The sequence below is a fragment of the Coturnix japonica genome, chromosome Z (genome assembly GCF_001577835.2).
Source record: "Coturnix japonica isolate 7356 chromosome Z, Coturnix japonica 2.1, whole genome shotgun sequence".
In the NCBI taxonomy this organism is placed as follows: domain Eukaryota; kingdom Metazoa; phylum Chordata; class Aves; order Galliformes; family Phasianidae; genus Coturnix; species Coturnix japonica.
Genome location: NC_029547.1, coordinates 19,774,232 through 19,799,042, shown reverse-complemented (window position 1 = coordinate 19,799,042; position 24,811 = coordinate 19,774,232). Strand labels below are relative to the sequence as shown.

General features: G+C 36.4%; 1 protein-coding gene and 1 long non-coding RNA gene across 7 annotated transcripts in view; one reads left to right on the top strand and one right to left on the bottom strand.

Annotated features, from left to right (window-relative positions):
- The window catches only part of PDE4D (phosphodiesterase 4D), a 559,900-nt gene that overhangs the window by 400,773 nt on the left and 134,316 nt on the right, over positions 1-24,811 (top strand). The window contains exon 1 of one of the 5 annotated variants that reach the window (XM_015848749.2): positions 19,527-19,630. The exons of the other annotated variants lie outside the window; for them this stretch is intronic. Coding sequence (XP_015704235.1) covers positions 19,566-19,630 — 65 coding nt within the window. The 5' untranslated portion in view covers positions 19,527-19,565. Of the gene's footprint in view, positions 1-19,526; positions 19,631-24,811 lie in introns of those variants that run through there. 5 annotated transcript variants of the gene reach the window in all.
- Positions 333-21,573, bottom strand: LOC107306008. Of its 2 annotated transcripts, none has more exons than XR_001551959.2 (2): positions 21,355-21,573; positions 333-3,236 (listed from the first exon to the last, which is right to left on the bottom strand). It is a non-coding gene; the product is annotated as an uncharacterized LOC107306008 (long non-coding RNA). The 2 variants fall into 2 exon arrangements; XR_004305626.1 differs by lacking the exon at positions 21,355-21,573 and adding an exon at positions 19,095-19,160.

The following is a 24,811-nucleotide window of genomic DNA, read 5'->3' as shown; positions in this document are numbered from 1 at the left end:
GGAAGGAAGGAAGGAAGGAAGGAGGAAGGAAGGGAGGAAGGAAGGAAGGAAGGAAGGAAGGGAAGGGGAGGAAGGAAGGAAGGAAGGAGGAAGGAAATAAATGGTATATAAACAATGATTAAAAAAATAATTAAAAAATAACACCAAAAGACAGCCAAGGCTCTTGCCCACATATAACATTTTGGTACACACACACCAGTCCAATATCCTCCTTATCCACAAGATGTGTATATGCACCTATAAATGTGCATATTATATTTGTCTTAAGCATACACATGTATATCTATACACATATATACTAACATTAGAATGATTGAAGCATCAGAAGTTGGTCAGGAAGAAATATTGCTTACTTTATTGTTTGTCCTCGTGAACTCTGCTTCACTCTATTTATTTATTCATTTATTTTGTTACATTTCCAGTCAGTGCTCAGCTTTTTAGTGGCTTAGCTTTCACATACTTGGTAAAAATTTCTGTTGAAACTGCAAAAGCAGTGACACAGCAGAACAAACAACAGCATAGCTGAAGAATATCTGTCATCACTTCCAAGCAGGATAAGATAAGTTCCTGTTAACACTAGCTGAAGTTGTTTAGCTAGTGAAGAAACCTAAAATGGAAGAAAGCAACACTACTTAAATGGGATATCATTGTTTTCAGATGGAGAATAGGAGGCCCCGTATTGCCTTGATTATAACATATGCAGATGTAAATAAATAAATAGATAGATAGATAATAAAAAATAAAAAGAAAAATACAAAGTAGTTCCACCTTGAGCTACATAAGTTTTGCCATAATATACTCTTTAAGTCAGACTGTGAATAGAACTTAAACTGCAGTTGCTGGATGGCAAGCCATACCAGTTTTTTCAGTGTCCTCATGACTTCATCTGAAGGCAATTTTTCCTTCTTCCTGCTCTTTCCAGATAGCACCAAACACCTAAACCCATGTTATAAACTGCTGTGGAAGTGCAAGCAGCACCAAAATCACTTGGGCACATTGGCATACTTCCACAGCTTTTGCATTGTCAGGAATTATGTTCGGCCAGCATCAGACCTACTGCAAAAATCTTCTCACACACAGAAAACGAGAGAGTTCACACTGCAAAGAAAACTTTGCTAGTTTCATAAATGGTGAATTGTCTTCTTTTGCACATAACCGTTTCAGGTGTGCTTGGAAGCAAGGACAGCTGGCTGGCTGAAGTGTCCATTCTGATCAAAGGGTAATGCATCCCTAGGGAATTAGAGCTTTTTTCCTCAAATGAGAAATGCTCCAATCTTTTCCACTGCATGAAATGCTTTCTTTTCCTTATGATAAACTGAATGTGGCAATACATGGAACTTAAAATTACCAATTATACTCTGGCAAATACAGCAGGATCTGCTAGTCAGACAGCTCGGGTGTCAGGCAGAAGCTTTACATTGCAATAAGAAATATGTAAATGATGTAGTTTCTGACCTTAATTCATATGACAGTAAGAGTATCTGATCATTTCTTATGTTTATATGGTTTTCCTAAAAGTGCAAAACATGTTTCAACTTCTAATGGAGTTTCTAAGTAACCGTCTAATTACATCATTTTTCCTTGCTTTGTGCTCATCTTACTCATAAGCAAACAACAACAACAACAACAAATAAATAAATAAAAGGAAAAGAATGTGGTTTTGGAAAAGCTCAACTAGAAAAGTAGAGAAGCCAGCTGTTCCAAGCAACAAAGCCCATCCGTTTTATGTCATGCACTGGAAGGAAAGCCAAATGTTTCAACATCACTTGAAGCAGGACCGAACAGTTAAAAAATGATAAATTGAAAACTTGAGTCAGTCTGCAAGGCAACAGAAGATAAAGGCAGAGAGTCAGGCTTACTGGTAGCACATGAAAAAAAAAAGCAAAGCTTTTTCTAAATCCTGTAAAAGGAAAAATCTTCCATGAGTATACTGTAAGATGTTCAGAAAGGATGAGTTCCTAAATCAAACTGTCTATTCAGGATCATTTCCTTGCAGTTGAGAATTAGGGAGAAATTTAGCATTTTACTGCCATATGTGGCTAAACAGATCAGCACTCATAATGAAAATACAGATTTTTTTTTTTAATTTTTTTTTTTTACAAATTGAGGAAAAAAAAAAAAAGGCAGTCATACCTTCTCTTAACATTAATCTCAGCATCCAAACCTTAATGAGAAAATCACAAAGTCTTAATGAAGCTATTAAATTGAAAACAATGTTTTTTCCTTATTTCCTCTTTTCTATTGTCAAATTTTAAGCTTTCTTCCATGTGCAGCGTATATTGAAACATGACTTATTTTGTGGATCTTTACATTTTAGCATAAAATGCATTTTGTTCTTGTTTCTGATAAATTCTGCTTGGGATCTCAGATACAGAAAGAATTCTAACTAGAGTGGTTTTACAATTCAAATCCAGGCACACTTTAATGAAAAATATAATAATTAGTGTTTGTACTCGAGAGTATAAATTATATAATACAATTGGTGTACTGATACTTGGAGTTAATGGCAAAAATTAGTATGATTTCATGAGTTCTTTTTCCAAAATACAGACAAAATTTTAGTTATGTTAGAGAAGCACATATCCTTGTGATCCACCAAGTGCTTAAGCTTTACTCCCACATTTTTTTCTTCTAAGTTGTCCTTGCTAGAATATTATTTACAATAAAATGATAACAGAAAAAGATACACATTTATTCTTTGTGTACTCTTCTATTCAGAATCTTACATACATCACACATTAAGTTTCAAAAGCATATAAAATTGAAATAGAAGTATGTATTAATCTAGTAGTGTCTGTTAAACAGAAAATCATCCAAGCATACAAATCTTCTCTATGTCAAAGTTCAAGAGATGCATGTTTCTATAAATTTTGATACAAAGCTATTTATACTGTTTCCTGATGCTATTAGAAAGTGCTAGCCCAGATTGTTTTAATGAGTGATTTAGTGTCTCTGATTTTGGCTTGTTTGTGTCTACACAGTGAATAAATCAATCCAGAAGTCCTTCCAGATGATGAACCAGGAGTAGCTGTCAGGACAATGTTGATAATACTAATCTGTGCTGCTCCACCCTCATTTGGAGCAGTCCTTGGTCCAGATCTCAGGTGGTCCATGGTAATTCACAAGTCATTTTCAAGTGTGCTTGGGATCCTTTTAAGTGGCACAGGCCAACGTTGTGCCATAGATCTTTCTAACGATGAGTACTGCTAGCAAAGAAAAACAGAAGTCTTCAGAAGCTGTGACAAAAAGAGATGAGAGTGGAAATGTGGGTCAATGGAAACCAGAATAATACAGAGATGTTGAAGTAAAAAGTCTCAAAGCAGGGATATCAATATTTAAAACTTAAATTACATACGTCCACTATATATGAGTAAACCTCCATTAAGAACGTTTTAGTGTCTTTCAACTCCATTAAAGTAAACTATCACAGCTTTCTACTGTTTATATTCTGACAGTGTATGTCACAGTACTGTCAATCTCAAGTTCTTAAAAAAAAACCAAACAAACAAAAAAAAAAAAAACAGCCCAAAGCCAGAAAAGCTGGGAGCTTGATTTACATGCAGTTTGAGGTTTTTGAACAACTGCTGGACTTCAGGAGCTTTAATGAAAATGTCATAGCCTGTGAGACTGGAAATAAAGTTTTAGAAGTTGGCAAGGCAGGGCAATGCCACTTTAATAGTCATACCTTTAACTTATTCATCCAAAACTCTACTTTATTTCAGTAAGGGTTTTAAATGCAATATGAATGATGGAAATAAGTCCCCGGCTGGTCATCATGATGAAGGTCTACTTTGAAGTATTTGTTTCTGAGTTGTACTTGCTTCTAAGTTGTATTTGTTTAGAGCACTAACGTAGTCAAGTGATTAACCCAGGCTGCAATCAACATGTGACAGTCCCCAGCCTCATCTTTCCTGATATCCTTTCAAGATGCAGATTTCCCAGCTGTGCAACAAGACTGTTTTAAGATGTAAGGAGAGAAGTAGGCTATTCTAGAAAAGCTGTACTTTCCAGTGAGGNAAAAAAAAAAAAAAAAAAAAAGGGAAAAAAAAAAAAAAAGCTGAATTTTTATTCTCTTCATCACCTCAAAGCAACAGTTGGTCTTTGACCAAAAAAGTATTTTATAACTTGGACTGTACATTTGAATTAATCTGTCATTTTCAGTTTATAGTAGCTAATGTAAGTTTAAACTAAGGAGGATAAAAGGTAGTCAGAGTATGTCAATGAAAATTATTTATTACAACGAAGAGCAGTCTGATGTGATCACAGTTTGCCAGTGTACCTTTAATAACGAGAAGTATATGGGTTCCTTCTATCGTAAATAATTTCTCCTAAAACACTTCTAAATATTCAAGATAACATTTATTTTGGATAAAATACATTATTTTGATCCTGCAATATTTAGTTCACCATTAAGTTTCATACACAATGTTGCTATAAAAGGATAAGGGTCAAACTGCTTCCAAGTAGACACTTTCAGTAAGACACAAACTTGATCATGTCAGCCTTCTGTGCTTACAGATTCACCTCCCTCAAAATAGCTTTTCATTGTAATAACATAAACAGTTTGTGGCAATAATGTAAAGCATTCTAGGGCATCTGCCTTCAAAGTCTTAGAGATCTTACCCTGAATTCAGTGCATCATCTTCATTTTTGCCTTTATACCTGATAGCTTAAGGAAGTGATGATATACTGTCAGTGACTTTATGTCTTTTTATATACTTAAAAAAGGGATGTTTTGATTTTTTTTCTTTAAACTTTTTACATCTGTAGTTTATGAGCATTTTCATATTCAGTATTTTTAGCTACAACCTAAATAACTGTCTTTCATTATATTTATTATCTGTTCCTTTTTTTAAGTGAAGTAATTGCAGGGTTTTTTTTTGCTTTGTTTCTAGATTATATTTCTGGCTACCAGATTGACTGCTTTAATTACCTACTTTCTGTTAGTTCTGTTTCTGTGTATACATAATATTACTGCAATTTGATTTACAGTTAATGGAATAAAGCATTGTGGAGACCACATTTATGGAAAAATGTATTTCCTTACTTGGCAGGTAGATAAAGAAAATGCTGTGATAATTCTGTGTAGTGAAAATAATCTTGATTTACTTCTGCTTTGTCAATCCATTTTGAATTTAAAATTCAGAATATTCTGATGCCATTTTTCATCTGCAGTTGTTGAGTTACCTGCAGAATCAGAACTGAAAATTAAGAAATGGATAACTACAGAAAGTTAAGCAGAGTGTAAGAATTAACTTTTACAACTTTAATCTCCATATTTGCTCTGGCTGTACTGTAGGAAAATATGGGGCAAAGGGAGTGGGGTGGAAAAAACTGCTAAGAAGGGGGAAAAAAGCATTCAGATGAAAGAAGTGATAGACTGCAGTGATATATGAGCACTGTCTAATCAGTGATTAGAAAAAGTTGCACTACACTGCTGCAGCTCAATTATTTTATTTGTCTCATTAGTAGGGATGAAATAGCTTCCCAGCTCCCTTGACCTTTTCAATCCATTATGCCACTTTTTGGCAAAACAAGATTTGCAACTTTTCTGGAACAGAGTTAGGGTTCCTGGAGCTGACAGTCTGCCCCACTGAGTTATCCTCACGGATGCAATTTACAAAGTTCTCTGATTATAAATTACCTTCCAATTATTTGTATAGTAAATAGCTGAAATTTGTTTCATAGCCAGGCATAGTCACCCCACACTGCCAGCAGCAACAAGCACACTGATGCAGATTTAGACTTCAGTCACCTAATGGCTTTATTGTGATTCTCTAAGTAAAACTTCATGGAAAATACGTACCTGTTTTGTACACAAACAAGGCAAACCAGTACTGCTGCCATGCAGAAAGTTTCTCTTATGAGCTTTTGTATCCATAATATTTTGAAATTTTCATTTTTGTTCTGTATCTCTCACAGTCACTTTGACTGCAGAATAATTTATTTTATTTCTTTTTCTAAACACTCACATGGTGACTTTCATATCAGGATGTAAGATAGTGGTCATAGCTCTTGTTGACACGTAACTGTAAAAAATATGTGCTAGTAAATTCTACAACTAAATTTAATAGGAAGGGAAGGAAAGGAAAGGGAAAATGTTATAAAGAAGATATTTTAAAATGAAGGAAATAGAATTTCATAATGTTGCTGGAAACTTAAATTACATAAATGTTTTATTGTCCAGGTCACCAAGATGACCTGCAAGTGTTGACACTCTCTGGAATATTGACTCATATGACGAAAACAGCAATCGTTCTCTCCACATGGCCCTTGGGTCTGTACGTTTTAAAGCAATAGGTGCTTAAAAGCAGTATTGTTTGAGCTCCTTCCCTTTTTGAACCAGTGCAAAGTGATCTAATCAATGTTGTAAAAATTCAGGTCATGTAAACATATTACTGTTGAACCCTGCATTTAATCTTCAGTCATTCTGAAGTGGTACGTAAAGTCAGCTTTTTTGTTGCTGCTTTTTTTATTTCAAATACCAAACCTCTAACTAATTTTTCATCTCCAAAAGGAAAAATTCTTAAGGACAAGTTAAGTAGGCAATGCAAGGTAACTGTTGGGCGCTGTTCAATGTTGAATATTTCTAGCCCTGCTATACAGAAGCCAAATATGCTATAAATACAAATCTACATAATATTCATCATTTGGCATGCTCTCAAGCCCATGAGCAGTCTTGCGTAGCACACTGCTGTTACTCTAATGTATTAGCCTGAAGTGTAAGGTGAAATTTTCAGAAATTGGCTCTTTGACTTCTATTTGATTTGGCTCATCTTCACATGTTTAGTTAGATCTTTAGTATACAAAGTAGTTAAATGTTATAACAAAGGGATTTAAAAGAAATAGAAAGAGTTCAGCTTCTTACTAATTATACTGGCAAACTTACAGAGAAAAATATTTTCCAAGGTACGTGTGAAATCATACTGACTGAACTCAATCTGAAGAAGAATGGCAGAAAACTGATGTACAACATCAAAAAATTCAGACTGATTAAAACCGCAGGAAATAGCCTGACTTCATTAGAACATCATTAAGCATGAAATTCAGATGGGTTACATGGGAGTATAGATGTCTTCACATTTCAAAATATGACAGCAAGAAATTTGAAGACATCTATACTCCAATGTAAATCCATTCAAATGTCATGCTTTATGGTGTTCTAAACTTGGCTGTAATAATATGATATAAACTGCTCCATTCTTATAAGCTCACGTAACTTCTGTTTGCATTCAAAATACATTGCTGGTTTTACAAATCACTGCAAGAAGCACACTGATATCTGAAGAACATGATGTTCTAAAATGTTGAAAAGCCACCAAAAGTTTATATCAGTGGTAGTTTTTAAGTGTTTGTAATATCAAACATTGCACAGTTTTCTGTAAAGCTAATCGTGTATTAAATTCAGAGGAGAAAAAGAGAAAAGGTCATTTACTGTTGAAAAATCTATTTTCATGGAAGCTGCTATGTATATTTAGAGAGGTTTCTTTTCTAAGTAGTTTTGTGCATAATTTACAACAACAATTAGAAGAAAGCAAAAATTTAGGATGATTTGTGCAGCTTAGTATCCTTAGTTTTTTAATTTTCCTTTGAATGTCAGTCAGAAAACTCTATGAAAATAGCAGTTTTGAGGAGATCTTTTATAAGAGAAGTTTAAAGGGGTATGAAATTTCACAGAAGTTTGCATGAAAAACAGAAGTGCTTCAGAAAAGAACAACAACAACAAAAAATGTGGGGGGGGGGGACGGAGGAGGGACATAATGACAGTTTTTAGGCAAACTAATAGATATGGAAAAATGTAAACAATGTGGAGGAAAGAAAATGAAATTTATATAGAATAAATATCACATATGAGAAAAGGAGGAAGAACTCAGGGACAAGCAAATGGAATTATACTGCTGAAGCAGCAGGTCAGGAAAAAGTGGAAGTTTTTGACTTGGAAGTGGCGATTCCAGACAAGTCTGGGGACATGGAAAGAATTTAAGTTCTACAAATCAGGGAAGTCTGGCTCTTGGAAATATTATCACAATGAAAGTGAGGTTGTTTGGATATATCTTAATTAGGCCAAAATGAAGGAGGAAGGCTGAGATTATTGTAGGATGTCATAAAAAAATGAAAGTGCTATCCATATGACAGACAAAAAGATGAATAAGTGATGCTCATTTAAATTGCACCTGCTTGTAAGGAGATATTAAAAACAATGGCAGAAACACAGCTAGTAAAGTAAGAATGCTACTTAATGACTCCTTCAATATAAGCCTAAAAATAGTTCTAAAATGGTAGTAAAGAAAGAACATGACTAAGGAATTATCTTTGAAGGAGATGTAGGTAAAGCTGAGAGAAGAAAGCAAGATTTCAGTCAGACAGCAAGTTGAAATATGAGAGAAGAGAATGCTGAGTATGAAAGATTTTTTAGAATCGGGGATTCGTTTCTGGCTTCAAAATATGTTGGAGCTCAAGGAGAATGAAAATAAGATTTGGCCAGGAGAAGGTCATTTGAAGCACTGCTTAATAATAAAGCAAATTAAAAAATACTGCGACTCTTTGAAGTTTAGTACAAGCAAATTGTAACAATTTTAAGGACAAAACTGATAACTATTTTAAATGGTTGTGGATTCCAACTGTGACATAACTGATTTTATAGTAAGTAACAATTGTGATCATGTAGCTGTTCCTTAGAAGAATCTGTAACGATAAGCTTTCAAAAATAATCTACAACAAGATTACCACCGCTGAATGAAAGAGTATATTCTTCCAGGGAAAATTTAATTTGAGGAAAAGCTACTTTAAATAAGTTTTGTAATTTATAAGGGAGTGGAGAGAAAAATGTTGTGAATTTTCAAAGAAATGATAATTTAATATTTGGGGCTTGTTTGTTTGTTTTTGAGAAAGTAGAAATTAAAAAAGAAACAAGAGTGATTTGGTTAACCATATTCTTTTAGACAAACACATTTGCAAGAAGAAAAGTCCAGTGCCCGTAGTTGATTTGAACTGCTATTGGTTCTCATTTAACATTATCTTTAATAGAATAATGGTCTTTCAGACATGTTAATCACAAAAGGGAAATGAACAGGCAAGGCTGCCCTTTGCAATGGTAAATTATAACTTTTTTTTAGGAAATGAGGTGTTTTAAAGTTGATGAGTTGCCAGCCTTAAGTAAAATATATATATGTGTGTGTGTGTGTGTGTGTGTGTGAGAGATATATATATATTAAGAAGGAGAAAGTCTTGGTGCCTCTCGATAAAATAGCAATTGTTTCTTCAGCCTTTAACACGGCAGCAAATGACTATTAGGAAGTCAGCTGGATCAGATTCAGTGGTTAAAAATAGAGATAGCTCTGCTAATCAACTTCTGAAGGAGTGCATCAAGAAAAGAGAGAAGATTCACTTGCTGTAGCAGAGATTTATTATTAAAATATGTGAAAGGAAAACACTAGCTAAGTATCAGATAAAAGTGTGCTGATTTCAGAATTGCTGTCCCACATATAAATACACTTATATGAAGAAAGCTACTTAATATACTGATATACTGGTATACTGATGCTGTTTAGAATACTGAATATGATAGATTTTTCAAGAATTTGATTACACGTGAGGCATCTGTTTTATTCTGTTTTATTTGCCTTCTAGACAGAGAGGAGAAGTGTGCATTGTTAAACTTGTTCAGTGAAGCGATGCTGAAATACTTGTATCCAATCTATGCAATGTATACATGTACAAGATTAAGTTTTTGGCTACAGGCATCTCTGCCAGTGCTGCAGACAATTTTTGATATTTATTTTTCAGTATGCCCTTTTTTTGCCTGATAAATTGTCTGCGGGGGCTAGGGGGGGAACACAGAAAAGTGAAACAGAGTTCAGACAAGACTAATAAATTTGTCCTAAAATGGAGCGAAAATTAGGATTGGTGCATGGGAGAAACCTCTATATTTCCTCTTCTAGATGTCAGGGTATTCAGGAGAGTTCAGTCTTAGGTAAGATTTAGTGCTAGGCATAGGTGACATAGTAGATAACATATATTCCTTTTCGTCACTATACTTTTCCTACTCTCTGGGATTCAAGATCCTTAGGGGAGGTGGTGGCATTATCTTGACACTGCTCCATTCTCACTTTTTCCAAATATGGAAAGACTAGGCCAAATGTGAAAAGACCCCAAAATCTTAATTTCTGTGAAAGCAAAAACTTTAATCCTGTCTACTTTCAGTTAAACTGCTGCATGCAAGGAAGTCACATCATAGTTTCTTACAGTTTTTAAGAATTTTATCAAACACATTCCAAATCACCCATTATCGAGGTTTACAGTGGACTAGACAGATGCCCCCTGTAGGCCACAGACAGATAGAGAGCTGTGAGGAGCAATTCATTTTGTCTTAAAATAGATATCTAAATCATGGAAATAGCCTGCCCCTGAAAGTACCTTTGAGAGCTGTCTAGAAACAGATCCTAACTGACCAACAGAAACCATGAACCAAACCTGACAACTCAACACTAGTGAGAAAACTGCTTTCTTGGTGTTCTTCATTTAGATCTCAGTGAATAATTCATAAGAAGAAACACTCTGAATTTGTGCTGATAGAATACTGTCCTACAAGTTGCCACATTTTTAAAACACAATACTGCTTTAATCACAATGTTAAGAATTTTGTATTAAAAATGAAGCAAATCTCTGTGTTATGAGTGTTTATATAAAATGCAAGAATTTAATCTTTTTGTTGTTGTTCAGTATGGAAGCTAGATTAAGTCCTTGGAGTTTTCCATACCTGTAAAACAAATAAACAATAAACATGATTAGAGAATTTTATACAGATTTCAGTGGATGTTTTGGATTAGTGTTTCAGTGGAAACAAAGATGACCAGGAGGTGTAGTTCCTCTTCAAGAAAACTTTAACGGCATAGTGAATTATTTAATTGAAATTCCTCACATTTTTCTGAAAGATGTATAATGTTGTTCCTGGAGACCCCTTAAGGAAAGGGCAGGTGTAGCACATAGGAATGTGGTTTAGTGGGAAGTACTGGTGTCTGCTGAATTATTAGAATAGATGATCTTAGAGGTCTTTTTCAACCTTAGTGATTCTATGACTTTATGTCATTCAATCAAAAAAAGTGCTATCCATGTCTGCTTCATTCAGGTCATTGTACAGTATCTGTGGATGATAAAATTCTAGTGAAGAAGTAGGGAAAACTGCTCTCCTTACTTTTAGAAAACTGCACAGATGTGAATACCACAGTGTAAATTTGCTTTCAAGAAGATTTTTTGATTGCATAGATTGATTTCTTCACAGCATGCAACAAGACAAAGACCTTATGGGAACACATTTGCTTTAGAATATGTGTGGTGGGAGAACACAGTTTTGCTGTTAGTGATAGATTTTTTGTTCCGCACAAGATAAATTATCTTTAGGAGTGCCTGGATATACAAGATTTGCTATCATGCTTAAAACTGTAGTGCATCTTTAAATTTTCAAGTTGCAAGTATAAGTTCTATCTTCTTGAAATCATGGTGTATTTTCTATTCTTGAAATATAAGAATAATGTTTTCTTGAAATGGTATTCCTAAGTGTCTCCCAGATGTATCTCTTTAAGGTGTCTGCATGATAATAGTAAAACTACCCCACTGTTCTGAACAGGAATGAAGTTAATCCTACTAAACATTATTTGATTATTATTCTTACTTAGCAGTAAATTTGTTCAAGACTAGCACAAATTATGAAAATTTTGTAGAGAGAATACAGTTCTTACTATAGTCTCTGACAATTATGATTAGTCCCTGTATAATTTACAATAAAAAAGAAAAAGAAAAAAAGAAAAAAAAGAAAAAAAAAAAGGAAAAAAATATATATATTAGTGTTTTCTTTTTATCCAAAAAGATTGACATATTCAACTTGTAAAACATAGCTACTGGTTAACTTTGCACTGACTTAAGTTTAAGCAACCTATGTTTATTTTTTAAGCAACTGTTTGACTAAGACACTGTAATGCAAGTTTGCGTCTAGCAAATAGTTGCTAATGAGCTATGAACTCTTGAAAAACAGAAGGTATGATGGAAACATCAATAGATTTTCCCTGTAAAAGCACAATTACCTCTATAATTATTGCAGTATGTCCATTTAAAGCTGACATAACCATATTTTTATAATGCAAACTATGTTTTTATAGTTATATAGAGTTTGAATATCTGTTCATGTGTGTAGGTCTTATTTAAATAGAAGAAGGAAAAAAAAAAAAAAAAAAAAAAAAAAGCCTAATACATTAGGGAGCCTTGGTTCAGCTCAAGTTCAAAGTCTTCCTCTGGTCTAGTATATAATTATAGCCTACTGACTGCTTTCCATTATTAGTCCAATGTTTGCACCTACCTTTTATTCCAGTCTTAAAATTTGACTTAACCATAGCCCACAGCCATAGCTGATAGCATTTGTTCATAAACTCACAATATTTCCTAGAAAGTGAAGTCAGAAAATTATTTTTTCTATTCCTAAAAATTATATACATTGAAGGCTTTACAATCGTTAATTGCTTTATGATCTCTCGCCTCCAACTGAAGCAGTAGTTAGACCAATTACCAAGTGACACCAAGGTGGCTGCGTGGTAAAATGGCGATTTATTGAAGCACACATGACCTTATATAACCTACATCCATTTCGTCTACGCCTACTGTGTTACACATAGCAAGATTCTTCCAGAATATGGTGAAGGGCCTGTCACGTCACATCCCGATAACATCCCCGTATTTCGCCTAATACAACAATACATATATGTTTTAATCTCTAGCAAATGAAGCTTTTCACAGGTTCTTATATTGATAGTGTTAAGCTTCTTTGTTCTGCAACTGAACCTAACCGATCAATTATAATCAGTTAGTAATGAATTTACTTATCTCCGAATATATCACAGAATGAATTATGTGAGAGTTAGGTAAAATACAGGCAGAATGATGGAGGGACGCATTTTCACCCTAGCTGATCTGGAACCTGGCTTCTGCTGTGCTGGTCAGCAAGGGACTGTAAGTCCACTCCACAATGCATGCTTCAACTGCTGTTCATGTCACATAAAGGGCAGCAACACCATGAAGTTTCTCATGGGTACTGCATCTGAGTATCCTTAGAAAACCAGGTGTTGCTGAACTATATCTTTGATTCAACAAAGCCAAATTCCAGGTCCCAAGTGCTTGGGGCAAAGTGTCTGGTAACACCCATGGCCTCCTGGCTTGTATCAGAAATAGAGTAGTGAGTAGGAGCGGGGAGGTATACTCAGCTTTGGTGTTCAGTCTGGGGCTCTTATAGAATCATAGAATGGCCTTGGTTGAAAAGGACCTCAAAGGTTATCTAGGTTCAACCCTCATGCCACAGGCCAACCACTAGACTAGGCTGCTGAAAGCCACATCCAGGTCTTCGCTACATGGGGTTCTTCACTACAAGAAAGACATGGATGCCCTAGAACATGTCCGGAGAAGGACAGCTAAGCTGCTGAGGGGTCTGGAAAACAAGCCTTATGAGGAGCAGATGAGAGAACTGAGATTATTCAGTCTGTAGAAGAGAAAGCTCAGGGGACATCTTATTGTTCTCTATAGCTATATTAAAGGAGGCAAGATCGGGGTCAACCTCTTGTTTCATGTAAGTAGCAATAGGACTAGAGGGAATGCCCTCAAGTTGCACCAAGGGAGGTTCAGGTTGGATACTGCAAGAAATTTCTGGGTGCCCAGACAAGTGGTGAAGTCACTGTTCATGCAGGTGTTTAAGAAACATATAGATGTGGCACTGAGTGACATGATTAGTGGGCATGGTAGTGATGGGTTGATGGTTGGACTAGATGACCTTAGTGGCCTTTTCCAGCTGAAATGATTCTATGATTCTATGAAAAGGTATCATGGCAGAGTGCCATGAGCCTCATATCTGGTCTTTGCAGTGTGTGGAGTTTTAACTGCTTGAGTGTGGGTAAAGCCCTGGTAGAACACATCATAGTAACTTTATTTACTCTGTAATCACAGAGCAAATAAGCTGTATTTATTCATAAATCAAGTAGCTTGATCTAGGCAGCTAAGTGTAAGAGAATATAGGAGGGAAATGTTACTGACTATATTTTTTTCTGTGCCCTTGGGTTTGTCTTTTTCACAGAATGACAGAATGGTTAAGATTGGAAGGGAACTCTGGAAGTCATCTGGTCCAACTGCTCAGCAATCATGGACACCCAGAGCAGGGCCACCTAGCGCACAACCAGATGGCTGTTTTTTTTCCATTCTTAAGGGTACCTAGTTGTATATATTACCATATTTTTCAGTTATTTTTCTTAGACAATGATATATAGGTCTTTTCTCTTGAATGTATTGGCTCCAGTCTGGAAGGAATATGCCAGAAATGAACAGCAGAGTTTAATCTTCTGGCATTCTGTCAACAGCCTACAAAAGAGTATTTCTAAAATCATTTGTTACATTGAGCAGTAACACTTCTGTAGTATCACAAGCTTCCTGGCTAATTCTTATAAATGAAAGATGTCTTTTCTGAGCAACATTTGCATTACTCAGTCTCAAACGCAAGTACAGGTAACATAAGAACATCTTGCTCACCTTTTCTGTCCTTCAATCTTGTACTGCCATTCAGAATATAAGAGGATAACGTAGTGCAGTGTTTGAGGCACGGACTCAGATGTGAATGATCCAAATTGTTTATTACAAGTTCTCACATTCCTTATATACCTTCACAAGTTTTGTTTTCTGGCTTTCTCATCCACCCTTACAACTGTCCCAACCACCTTTACATGTCAACAGAGCATTCTACAAAACACTTTTCAACTGTCCATGCAGGCACATATCCAGTCAGAGCTGTGAGTCCCTTCTTCTCCTTCTAGAGGTGTCCCTGGTTCTCATGCTGTTTATCTTGCTCCACAGCTGCTGCTCTGAATGGCTCTTATTGTATTCCTACAACCTAGTGCTGTGAATGAACTAGGATGAACTGCATAACTCATAGTCTAGCAAAACTAACTTGTATAGTCTTATCTTGTAAGGAATTATTCTGCTGTTGTGAAGCAACTGCTCGTAGAAACTAGAAAGGTTACTTTCAAGTCTCAGTACCTCTTTGCATACTGAAAGCTATTTCACATAGATATGAGGAATAGCAAGGAAGGATAGAAAGTATGCCCAAGACTAGCTGCAAAAGCAGCTAAAGAAAACTCAGTGTGGTATTGAGTAAAAAAGCTCAGTTTCAGGTTTTAGAGGAATTACAGTTATCCCATCTGAGGAAACCAAGGCTGCACACCAAGAAGCAAAGGTGTGTCATTTGCCACCTTTATTTGGCTAATGTGCATTCCAAACTACATATTTACAAGCCCAGTCACCGTTTGCATGTTCAGACTTGATTTCAGTCTTCCAGAATTATGTTTGTCCTGATGCACTAACAATGTCCCTAAGTCTTCTCAAGCAATGCATATATATTAAATACACCAGAATTTTTCACAAGCAAGGAAATGGTATTGGTTGTTGCAGGTTTAACTACAGTGCTAAACTCAAGTCTTATCAAACTACAGGGGGTATTCACTTTGTCATAAGGAGGAGAATCATCTACCTATTTCTTCAGGTTGTATACAAAAATGACAATAATAATAACCCAGCACCTATAGCATTATTTCAGTGCTTTGGTGTCTGAATGCTTTTTAAGCAGCTTTATTCGAATTTGTAAAAAAAGGAAGCCTAAATTCAGAGTGGTTAAGAAAGATTCTCAAGACAAAAATGTTCCCAAACACAGAACAAAACAATTCAGCCTGCGCCTCATTCCCTAAGCCATGCTTTTTCGAACCCGAGTTAATTTTCAATTTTGTGTAATTTAACACTGGGTTTCAGTCAACTACTAACTTCAGCACGAGAACTAAGAAGCAAGCATCCTCAAAGTGAGTTGAATCCTGCACACATTTTATTATCGGTGTCGTAATTATTTCTGGTTGTTTCTTTTCTTCTGTAGAGAACCTGACTATACAGTCACAATGTCAGTCACCAGATAAACACAGATAATAAAGACCAGCACTTTTACTATTAATGTATGCTGCAGGACTGAACAGTTTCAACTTTTGGTATTCTTTTTAACTGACACTACTACTTCTTTGTTCTCATTATGCAGCAAAAGCTTGCATTAATTGTGATGGTATTCTAACAAGAGCTCAGTCCAAGAGCAGGTTTTTTTTTCTCTCTTTTTTATTTGTCACCCTAAAAAAGGATTCCAAGTAGGAAAATAAACTTTATTTTATTTTATTTTATTTTATTTTATATTTTTAATATGTTACATTATTTTGTGTACAAATCTGATGCTACAAATGGCTATTTGTGTTAACATACATTATATATCCTATCAGCACATCTCTAAAACTTTGCATATCTGCTAATAATATGCAGTGTATGATAATGCATACACCTACACTTTTCTTTAGAATAATTTTCATCTTGAATATTTGGATTTAATATCATAAAATGCAAAGGTTCTAACTTAAAAAACATTGTCTGGGGAAGAAAGAATGCTTGCAATGAACACAGATAAATTTTTTCATCTGCTGAGAAGTGACTCAACCTTTACAATGAGGTGGATCTGACACTGCAATTTCTTGTGTCTTTGAGAAGTTTCATTTACTTCTGCTGATGTCTTCTTACTTGCTATTTTAACAAATAATTCATTATCCTATCATTTTCCATTGCTATCAGGCTGGAATGGCTATATATCTCTTCCCTTTATTTCTCTCAGTTTCTCACAATTTCAGAAATTATGTTATTTGACCCCATAGCAAGGCCTTGGACCTAAAATAAATGATCCATCATCTTTCAAGAGCACAGCGGACTGCTGTGCTCCTCTATTTAAATCATTTATATAATCACCATTTATATTAATGTTAACACAGGCTTTTTATATGAATTATAAGCTTTTGCTTATATTTTGCTGAATTTGTCCCAAAAGTTCCCCAATAAAGAAATTTCTAAAGAAATTTCTAAAGAAAAGTTCCCCTCTCTAGAAAATTTTCCCTTTCTCACTCTATTTAAACACTAAGTTCCTTGTGAAAATCTTTTCTCACTAATGGAGCAGGAAAGATGGATACACTCAGGGACAATGAATTCTCCCTTGTACCAGAAATCTGTTTTTCAGGAAACCTGTGCTGAGAACAGGGTGTGATTTGATTGCTTGGAATACAATTGCATTATGGTAGTCTTCTTTTTAATAAGTACTTCATTATGGCTTCTGGTCTGAAGCTGACAGGCATGTGGAGGACTGAAGTTCATTACTACAGAACTGATGAAATGGGCCAAAAAGGAAATCATATTAGTTGGTTTTTAGTGCTTTATCTACACTGACAATCGGATTTATTTTAACCTGCACTGAAAAGCATGAACTTAGATATACATTCATACAGCTACAGTTATTTATATAGTTTAGCAATGATTAGTAAATAAATATGCTACAGTGTATTAATAGTTATATTTGCAGTAACTGTAAGTAGGAGGCAGCAGTGAGACACTCCTGACCAAAAAAAAAAAAAACAAAAAAAAAACCCTTGTGATACCTATTGCATGGTGCAGCAGAAGTTATCCCTGAATATTCCATTCCTCTATACTACTGTGAAACCATTTAGTCAACAGATCTCTTTATTTGTTTTGTGTCCTTTCACTGACATGGGAATCACGTTGATATTTTTCAACAATAAATAACCAGATGAGCTTTAAAATAAAGGGGGAAAAAAAAAGTTATAAAATGACATATATGCTGTAATAACCCAACACCCCAATTTCATACCAGTTTTGTTTTCCTTTGTGACCCATTCCATCTGCTTAAAGAGTAAAAAGGTTTCACAACATAGTGCCAGATTTGAGTCCACTACTGCAGACGTGTGACCTGCGCACACTGACAGACCCAACTGTTATTAAAGGTCCCGTGACTGTATGATCCTTTGAGCTAAATTTATCACAGATGCTTTTTCCACCCTTTGAGTTTAACTTTTATGATTCTACTGAACTCTTACAAAAGCTCCTGTGTTAACCAGTAGATGGTATTTGAAAGATGGATGCCAAAAAAACATGAAGAACAGAGTGCTTAGCATGAAACCTTATTAACATTCCTTCTGCTGCTGTGGAGCACTTTATGTGCAGATGACTAGCACAAGCCTCCGGGGCAGTTAGGATCTTTCCTGTTGATATACAGTGTAGTTTGTAAATGCATTTTATTGTACTGCAAGAAAGTGCAAAGGTTCCAGAGAGCTTTACACACTTCACACACATTTTTGTTTGATGAATGATTTGATAGTTTAGCACAGGACCTGTTCATCATGTTTTCTATTTGTCAAATCTATGTACATTTTACGAATAAATTTTTTACTGCTTTCTTTCATTATTAATCAAGCTGAACTAAGGTAAAAAGTAATACACTGCAGAACTTCTGAACACTTTACAAGGGAATGGCTATTATGCATGTAACCACTTGTTGAGCAATAACTCCATTCTTTCAGTTTAAAAGATATATATAGCATAGGAAAAAGGAAATTCAAAATACGTAATTTGTCTGTTCCCATCTCAGTTCTTGCATTTTCATTTTTTCTCCTTTACCACTGAAACTGTCAAATTACAATAATATTTCCTCAAAGGAAGTCACTCTCAAACCTCGTTGGTAAGCTTTTTGGCTAGATATTAAAAATGCAGACTTAGCCACTTGTAATGCATAAGTATTAAGGTACTTACTATAACAGGAAAATATCTCTTTCAGCAGCACAGGAGAGAGTTCTTCAACCAAGGCATTTTGTCCTTCACCGGTTATTAACATTAGCTGCACATGTGTTTGACTTTAACAGTCAAGAACAAATTTTATTTTTACTGAACTTCCTCATAGTGCTTCAAATTTCTTTCAGAGACAGAATGCTTTCTGGTTTGCAAAGTTAAACAACAGTTCTTACACACAGGATATAGTAGAGGCAAGGGTTAGCAGGGAAAAAAAGAAAAAAAAAAAAGGAAAGAATTACACTTTTAGGTAAGACTTTTAGAATGAAAGATCTTTGTACCTTTCTTTACTCTCCAGAGATTAATTTATCTAGCAAGTCTGTGAATGGAAATTCCCTGCAAGCTCACAAGCATTACTGTACCTTACATTCGTCTTTTCCTTTCGTTCTTTGTTCATCAGCATTGTTCTTTTTTCTTTTTTCTTTCTTTTTTTTTTTTTTTTTTTTTTTTTTTTTTAATGTGATTGACCTTTAAACCTGTTGTTATCAGCCTGCAAGAAGGAGATAGAGACTCTTTTCAGCTGCCTTGTTTCCCATGTGACCTACAGGGAGAATAGATTCAAAATAGACTAGTTCCTCCCAGGGCAATACAAGGCAGAAGAGAAAAGCACTGTCATTTCCGAACAGCACAGTGCTAGAATAAATTCAGTGTGAAAAAGGAAGGAGTTGCAGCGTGTCAGAATTCTTCCTCTGGAGCCGGGATTATTACAGGAAAAGCATGTGAAGGATTTTTAAGGAGAGGATTTAAAAAAAACACTTTGAAATGGAGTACTTGGAGCTTTATAAGGACAACTGATGTTTGAATGCTAGAAAGACTGGAGGAATTTTTCCAAAATGAGCATTGTTATGAAGCCAAGATCCCGATCTACCAGCTCCTTAAGGACTGTCGAGACAATGTGGTAACGTGTTTGGCTTTTTTTCTCTTTCAAGTTTCCTTTCCTAATATGGGGACACAGACCTGTCCCAAGAAAGTCACAGTGTTTCATTTTTGATCTGATAGATTTTGCATGATTATCAAAGATGTTCAGCTATTACACAGTTAATAGTAAGGTAAAAAAATCGCTTTCAGAACTGATGAAAAGTTAAGTTTCTCTCTGTGGTAAAAACTTCCTAAAAAAAAAAAAAAAAAAAAAAAAAAAAAAAGTAGTTTCTTTGTACAATACTGCATGTGTAGTATTTTTTTTAATGTGAGGAGTTCTGTGGGTTTTTCCCATGCAGTAATCAGGTTTAGACCTTGCACTTACAGACACTTTCTAAAAATCTTCAGTAGTCTTCAGCTGCAAAGTTATTACAAGCAGCTTGCAGTTCTGGAGGCTGGAAAGCAGAACCAAACTATAGTTTGCATGAGCTATTTTGAGAACCTTACATGTCATTTTGCTGCATAAATAGACCGACTGGTAGAGATAAGTGTCTTGGGAGGAGACAGTGGCATGAGCGAGAGACTGTGCTGTGTTTTGGCTCATGCATTTCCCTGCATTCAGAGGCTCGGCGGAGTAAAGCACATTGTAATAGTGATCTTTCTGTGTGATTTTCTTTTTAATGGTTTCAGTTACCAATTGTCTTTAATTAGATTTTCCTGGGGAACTTTATGCTTTGTATAAGCTAATAAGGGCAGAAAGGACAATTTTCTATGAGGTATATAAAACAAATCCAATTTTCTCTTTCAGTATGTCCCTGGTTTTGGGTTTTTTTCTTGATTTTTTTTTTTAAATAAAACTTTAGTCATTTTTGTAAACAAATAGCAGACTAGTTGTTCATTCCTTCATAACTGCTACAAAAACAGTATTTTAAAATACAGCCTTTGTTTAGACATGTGTCCCACGTGTTACTGTAGGGTAGAACAGTGATTACATTCCTTTCTGAGCAAATATATTAAGTTAACATACTTTAAAATTAGCTCTTAAAGCATTATGTTTCAGACAGTCCTGGAATTAAATCATTCCAAGTCATGTCAGTGCTGTCATTAAAGCTGGTAATTTTTTCCAAGCTGTTTTTTAACTGAGAACATCTTTCAGCAAAAGAAAATGAAACAACTGCTGTACTCCAGCTAAAAAGTGCTCCTACTTGTTCTCAGAAGCTGCTAAGGAAGAGTTCTGCTGCAGCAACAGCAGTAAAAAGTGTCTCCTTATCTTCATTCAAATGTAGTAAAGTAATAACAAAATGTCAGTGAAGTGGATATAACTAAAGTGTTACACTGTGCCACCACATAAAACAGTAATGTCTGGAAGTACCACAATAAACTGTGTGTATCCAAAGCAGTGACCTAAACTCTATCTACCATAATTATTACGTAAAGATAATGCAAGTGAATCAGTATCTTGCTGATTAATTTATCTTCCTTTCAATTATGTGGTTTTTTTTTTTTGTTTTTTTTTTTGACTGCTGATTTCTTCTACTGTGATGTTCAGGGAAATAAAAAAAAGCAGTTCTTTTAAAAGGAGAAAGAAAAGTCCCTTGTGCTGTATGTACAGGCTGGTATGACCACCAGGTACTGTCTAAAATAGCTGCCCGTGTCCTTTTTGCCCATGCCTTTAGCTAGCTCATTGATCTGGTGGGTGAGAATCCATTTTGTACTAACTGCGAATTGAGTGTCATTTCCTATCCTGCCGTTTGGAAACATTACCTGAGGTCAGGACGTGTCTGACAGGGAGATCCTTGAATCTGTCTGGATGAGGTACATACTGTTCTCTGGTGGCGTGCAGCTGAGCCAGGCAGGCCTTGCCCAAGTGGAGGATTGGAGGAGGAGCAGGCAGGGAGGGAGGGACGGAGCCCACAGCCCCTCCAGGGCCTCCTGGTGAGGAGCTGTCTGGTGGGCTGAGCAGGACTGGTCTCCAACCACCTGCTGGAGTCAGACTGGGGTTTCTGATCACAGGACCTGAGAGTCTGTGTGTCTGGTTCCATGGGTGCCATTCTCAGCCTGTCATGGGACAGAATACTGATAAAATTGTAACAGTCTTGCCATAACATTAAAACAAAAAGCTTAAGAGCAGTTAATGTGATAAAGGCAGCAGCACTGGTGGTTATTCAGGCTGGGAGGCAGGGAGGGTTGCTGCACATTATTCTCCTTATCTGTTAACATAGCAGGAGGAGCTGGGATAAGGAGGAATGGGAGACCGCAAAAAGCAATAAAAATCACAGTGGTTTTTTTGGAGCACAGGAATGAGTCGCAGTGTTCCCCTGAAGAACAGAATCTAGGCTCCCTACGTGCCTGTAGACCAGAGAGGGGAATGGATGTTCTCAGTTCCCTGAAATCATACTGACCCTCCATCCAGAACAAGAGGAGAACTTTACCCTATATGGTAAAAACATGTATTTTCCAGTATCAGTATTTAAAAGCATCCAGAGGGTATCACTCACTGATAGTGGGTGCACCAGACTACTCTGAGGAGGTGGTGCTGATGGTTTCCTGCAGGGTCTGTGGGCAAATCTGCATCTGAGACACCAGGGGAAACTTCACCTAGCACTGTAACACAGAAGTAAATGTAGGCAGTTGCTTTTATGCAAAATAAGATGGAATTGATTTATTTAAGAATAATTATTTAATAATTTAACAGAGTTTTAATACCCAGTCATTCCTGACTTCAGGATACAGTTGTGAAGTGTAAATGTGAACTACAATCTAGAACCAATAAGCGGTGGTACAGACTTTTCAGTGGCAGAAGGTGAACTTCTCTTGCTGCTCCTGAGAGTAACAGCATAGTATGGAAATTCACTCTAACATAAAACCTTAGGAGAGAGTATTTAAATAAGAATTTGAATGTGTTTTCTTTACTGTTTAACACCACAGTGTAGGAGCAGTGGAATGAGCGTATGTTCCACCAAAACGCATATTCCTATATTTCTACTTTCTAAGGTTTGGGTTTTTTATTTTTTGTTTGTGGGATTTCTTTGGTGATATACATAGTGCATAAACATTAATTTGGAAGAACTGAAATACGCTTTTGAAAGCCTAACAAAATCAAGCAAGTAGTCAGGGGGTCTGGACAACAGCATATTAACCTGATATTAGAAGTTCTCTACTTTTTCAATATGTAGATAATTAGTCGAAAGCTCTAAGTCTCAGTAATATTGTCAGCTTTTACCACAGTTCCTTCTGAAGCATACCTGTTGCTTCTGGATTGGTAGTTATCTGTTTACTTTGTGGGTTAGCTGTTCTCTGTTCTTATTTTTTATAACATATGCCAATTCATGCTTTCCTGGTTTTTGGATCTTATGGTTGGCTGATCTGCAAAGGGCACATACCAGCCTCCGTGCTGCCCTCGGGGCAGAGGCCTGTGGTGATTCAGTTTGTGGTAATACACAGAACATTATATGTGTTCTTGTTTAACCCCTTGGGTGGGTAGTACTGTTTGTCTGCGGTATCAGGAAGTTTGGAAGGCTGGGAATTGCTGAAGGTTGTTGGAGGAAGCTGAGGGAAGTTTCTCAGGCTATAATATGTTTATAGATAAGTGGAACAGAACATTTTGAATGAGTTTTTCCTGCTTGTATTTTTAATGTAGATCATGACAGAGATTCCAATAAAGGTTCTATCTAATGGAGATCACAATATACTTGTGGCCTAACATCACTGGACAGTGTTGTTTCTGGCAAAGAGGAACTAACACACAATGATGGGATAAGATCCAGCACTGCTGACCTGAGGTAGCCACAGTAGCTTCCCAGCCTAAACATGGCACAAAGTTAGACCTTGCCCCAGTATTGGTATACAAATCTTGACATAAGGAAGGGGTTATTCTAACATGCTATTTAGCATCAAACAGTTTGAATCTGTGGTTATTACTTGATGCTACCTGATCATTGCTTGTAGAAAGTTGATATTAGTCATAGAATCATAGAACTGCTCAGGTTGGGAAAGATCTTAAAGATCATCAACTCCAGTCACAACCCTAACTCTGACAGTCCTCCACTAAATCATGTCCCTGAGCACCACATGCAAACACCATCCAGGGGTGGTGACTCAGCCACCTCCCTGGGGAGCCTATTCCAGTGCTTAACAACCCTTTCTGTAAAGAAGTTTTTCCTGATATCCAACTTATCCTGGTGTAGCTTGAGGTTGTTTTCCTTTGCCTTGTCACCTGTCACCAATGAGAAGAGACCAACACTGCTCTCACTGTAAGCACAATTCAGATACTAGACGAGAGCAATAAGGTCTCCCCTCAGCCTCCTTTTCCCCAGACTAAACAGCCCCAGTTCCTTCAGTTTCTCCTCATAGGGCATATTCTCCAAGCCCTTCACCAGCCTTGTTGCCTTTCTTTGGACCTGCTCCAGCACCTCAATGTCCTTTCTGTACTGATGTGCCCAAAACTGAACACAGTACTCAAGGTGAGGCTTCTCCAATGCTGAGTACAGGGACAGGATGACTTCCCTAGTCCTGCTCACCGCAGCGCTCCTGATACAAGCCAGGATGCCATTGGCCTTCCTGGGCACACTCCTGGATCATATTCAGCCGACTGTCCATCAGCACACCAAGGTCCCTTTCCATCAGGCAGCTTTCTAGCCTCTGCCCAACAAGCCTGTAGGGCTGCCTGGGGTTGTTGTGACCAAAATGCAGGACCTGACACTTGGCCATACTGAAACTCACACAGTTTACCTTGGCTTATCAATCCAGTCTATCCAGGTCCCTCTGTAGTGCCTTTCTCCCCTCTGGCAGATCAACACTCTCTCCCAAATTGGCTGGCAATGGGCTTCTGTAATTGCTGACTTTCAGACTAGCAATCCCAGTTTTGTGAAGATCAACAGCAAAAACTGGATATTCCTGAAGGAGTATTTGTCTGGAGGGTAGAGAACAGTATATAAATGTTGTGAATTATATTAACAACATGAGCACCATTAGGATGTGTAAAAGATGCTTTTGTATTCCTGCACAAGATGAATTATTTTTTTTTCCTCTCCAGTATTATGTTTGTTTGCAGGAGGTGGGTGTATGTTGTAAGTGGTGATACTGCCTGATCTTTGTCACTATAGCCTATGAAACCACTGTGGAAGAGGAGTGGACTGAGACCTTGCTTAATTTTCAATTACACGTTTAGTATCTATTTAGAGACTAAATATGGTCCATTTGGACAGCTAGAAGCATGGGG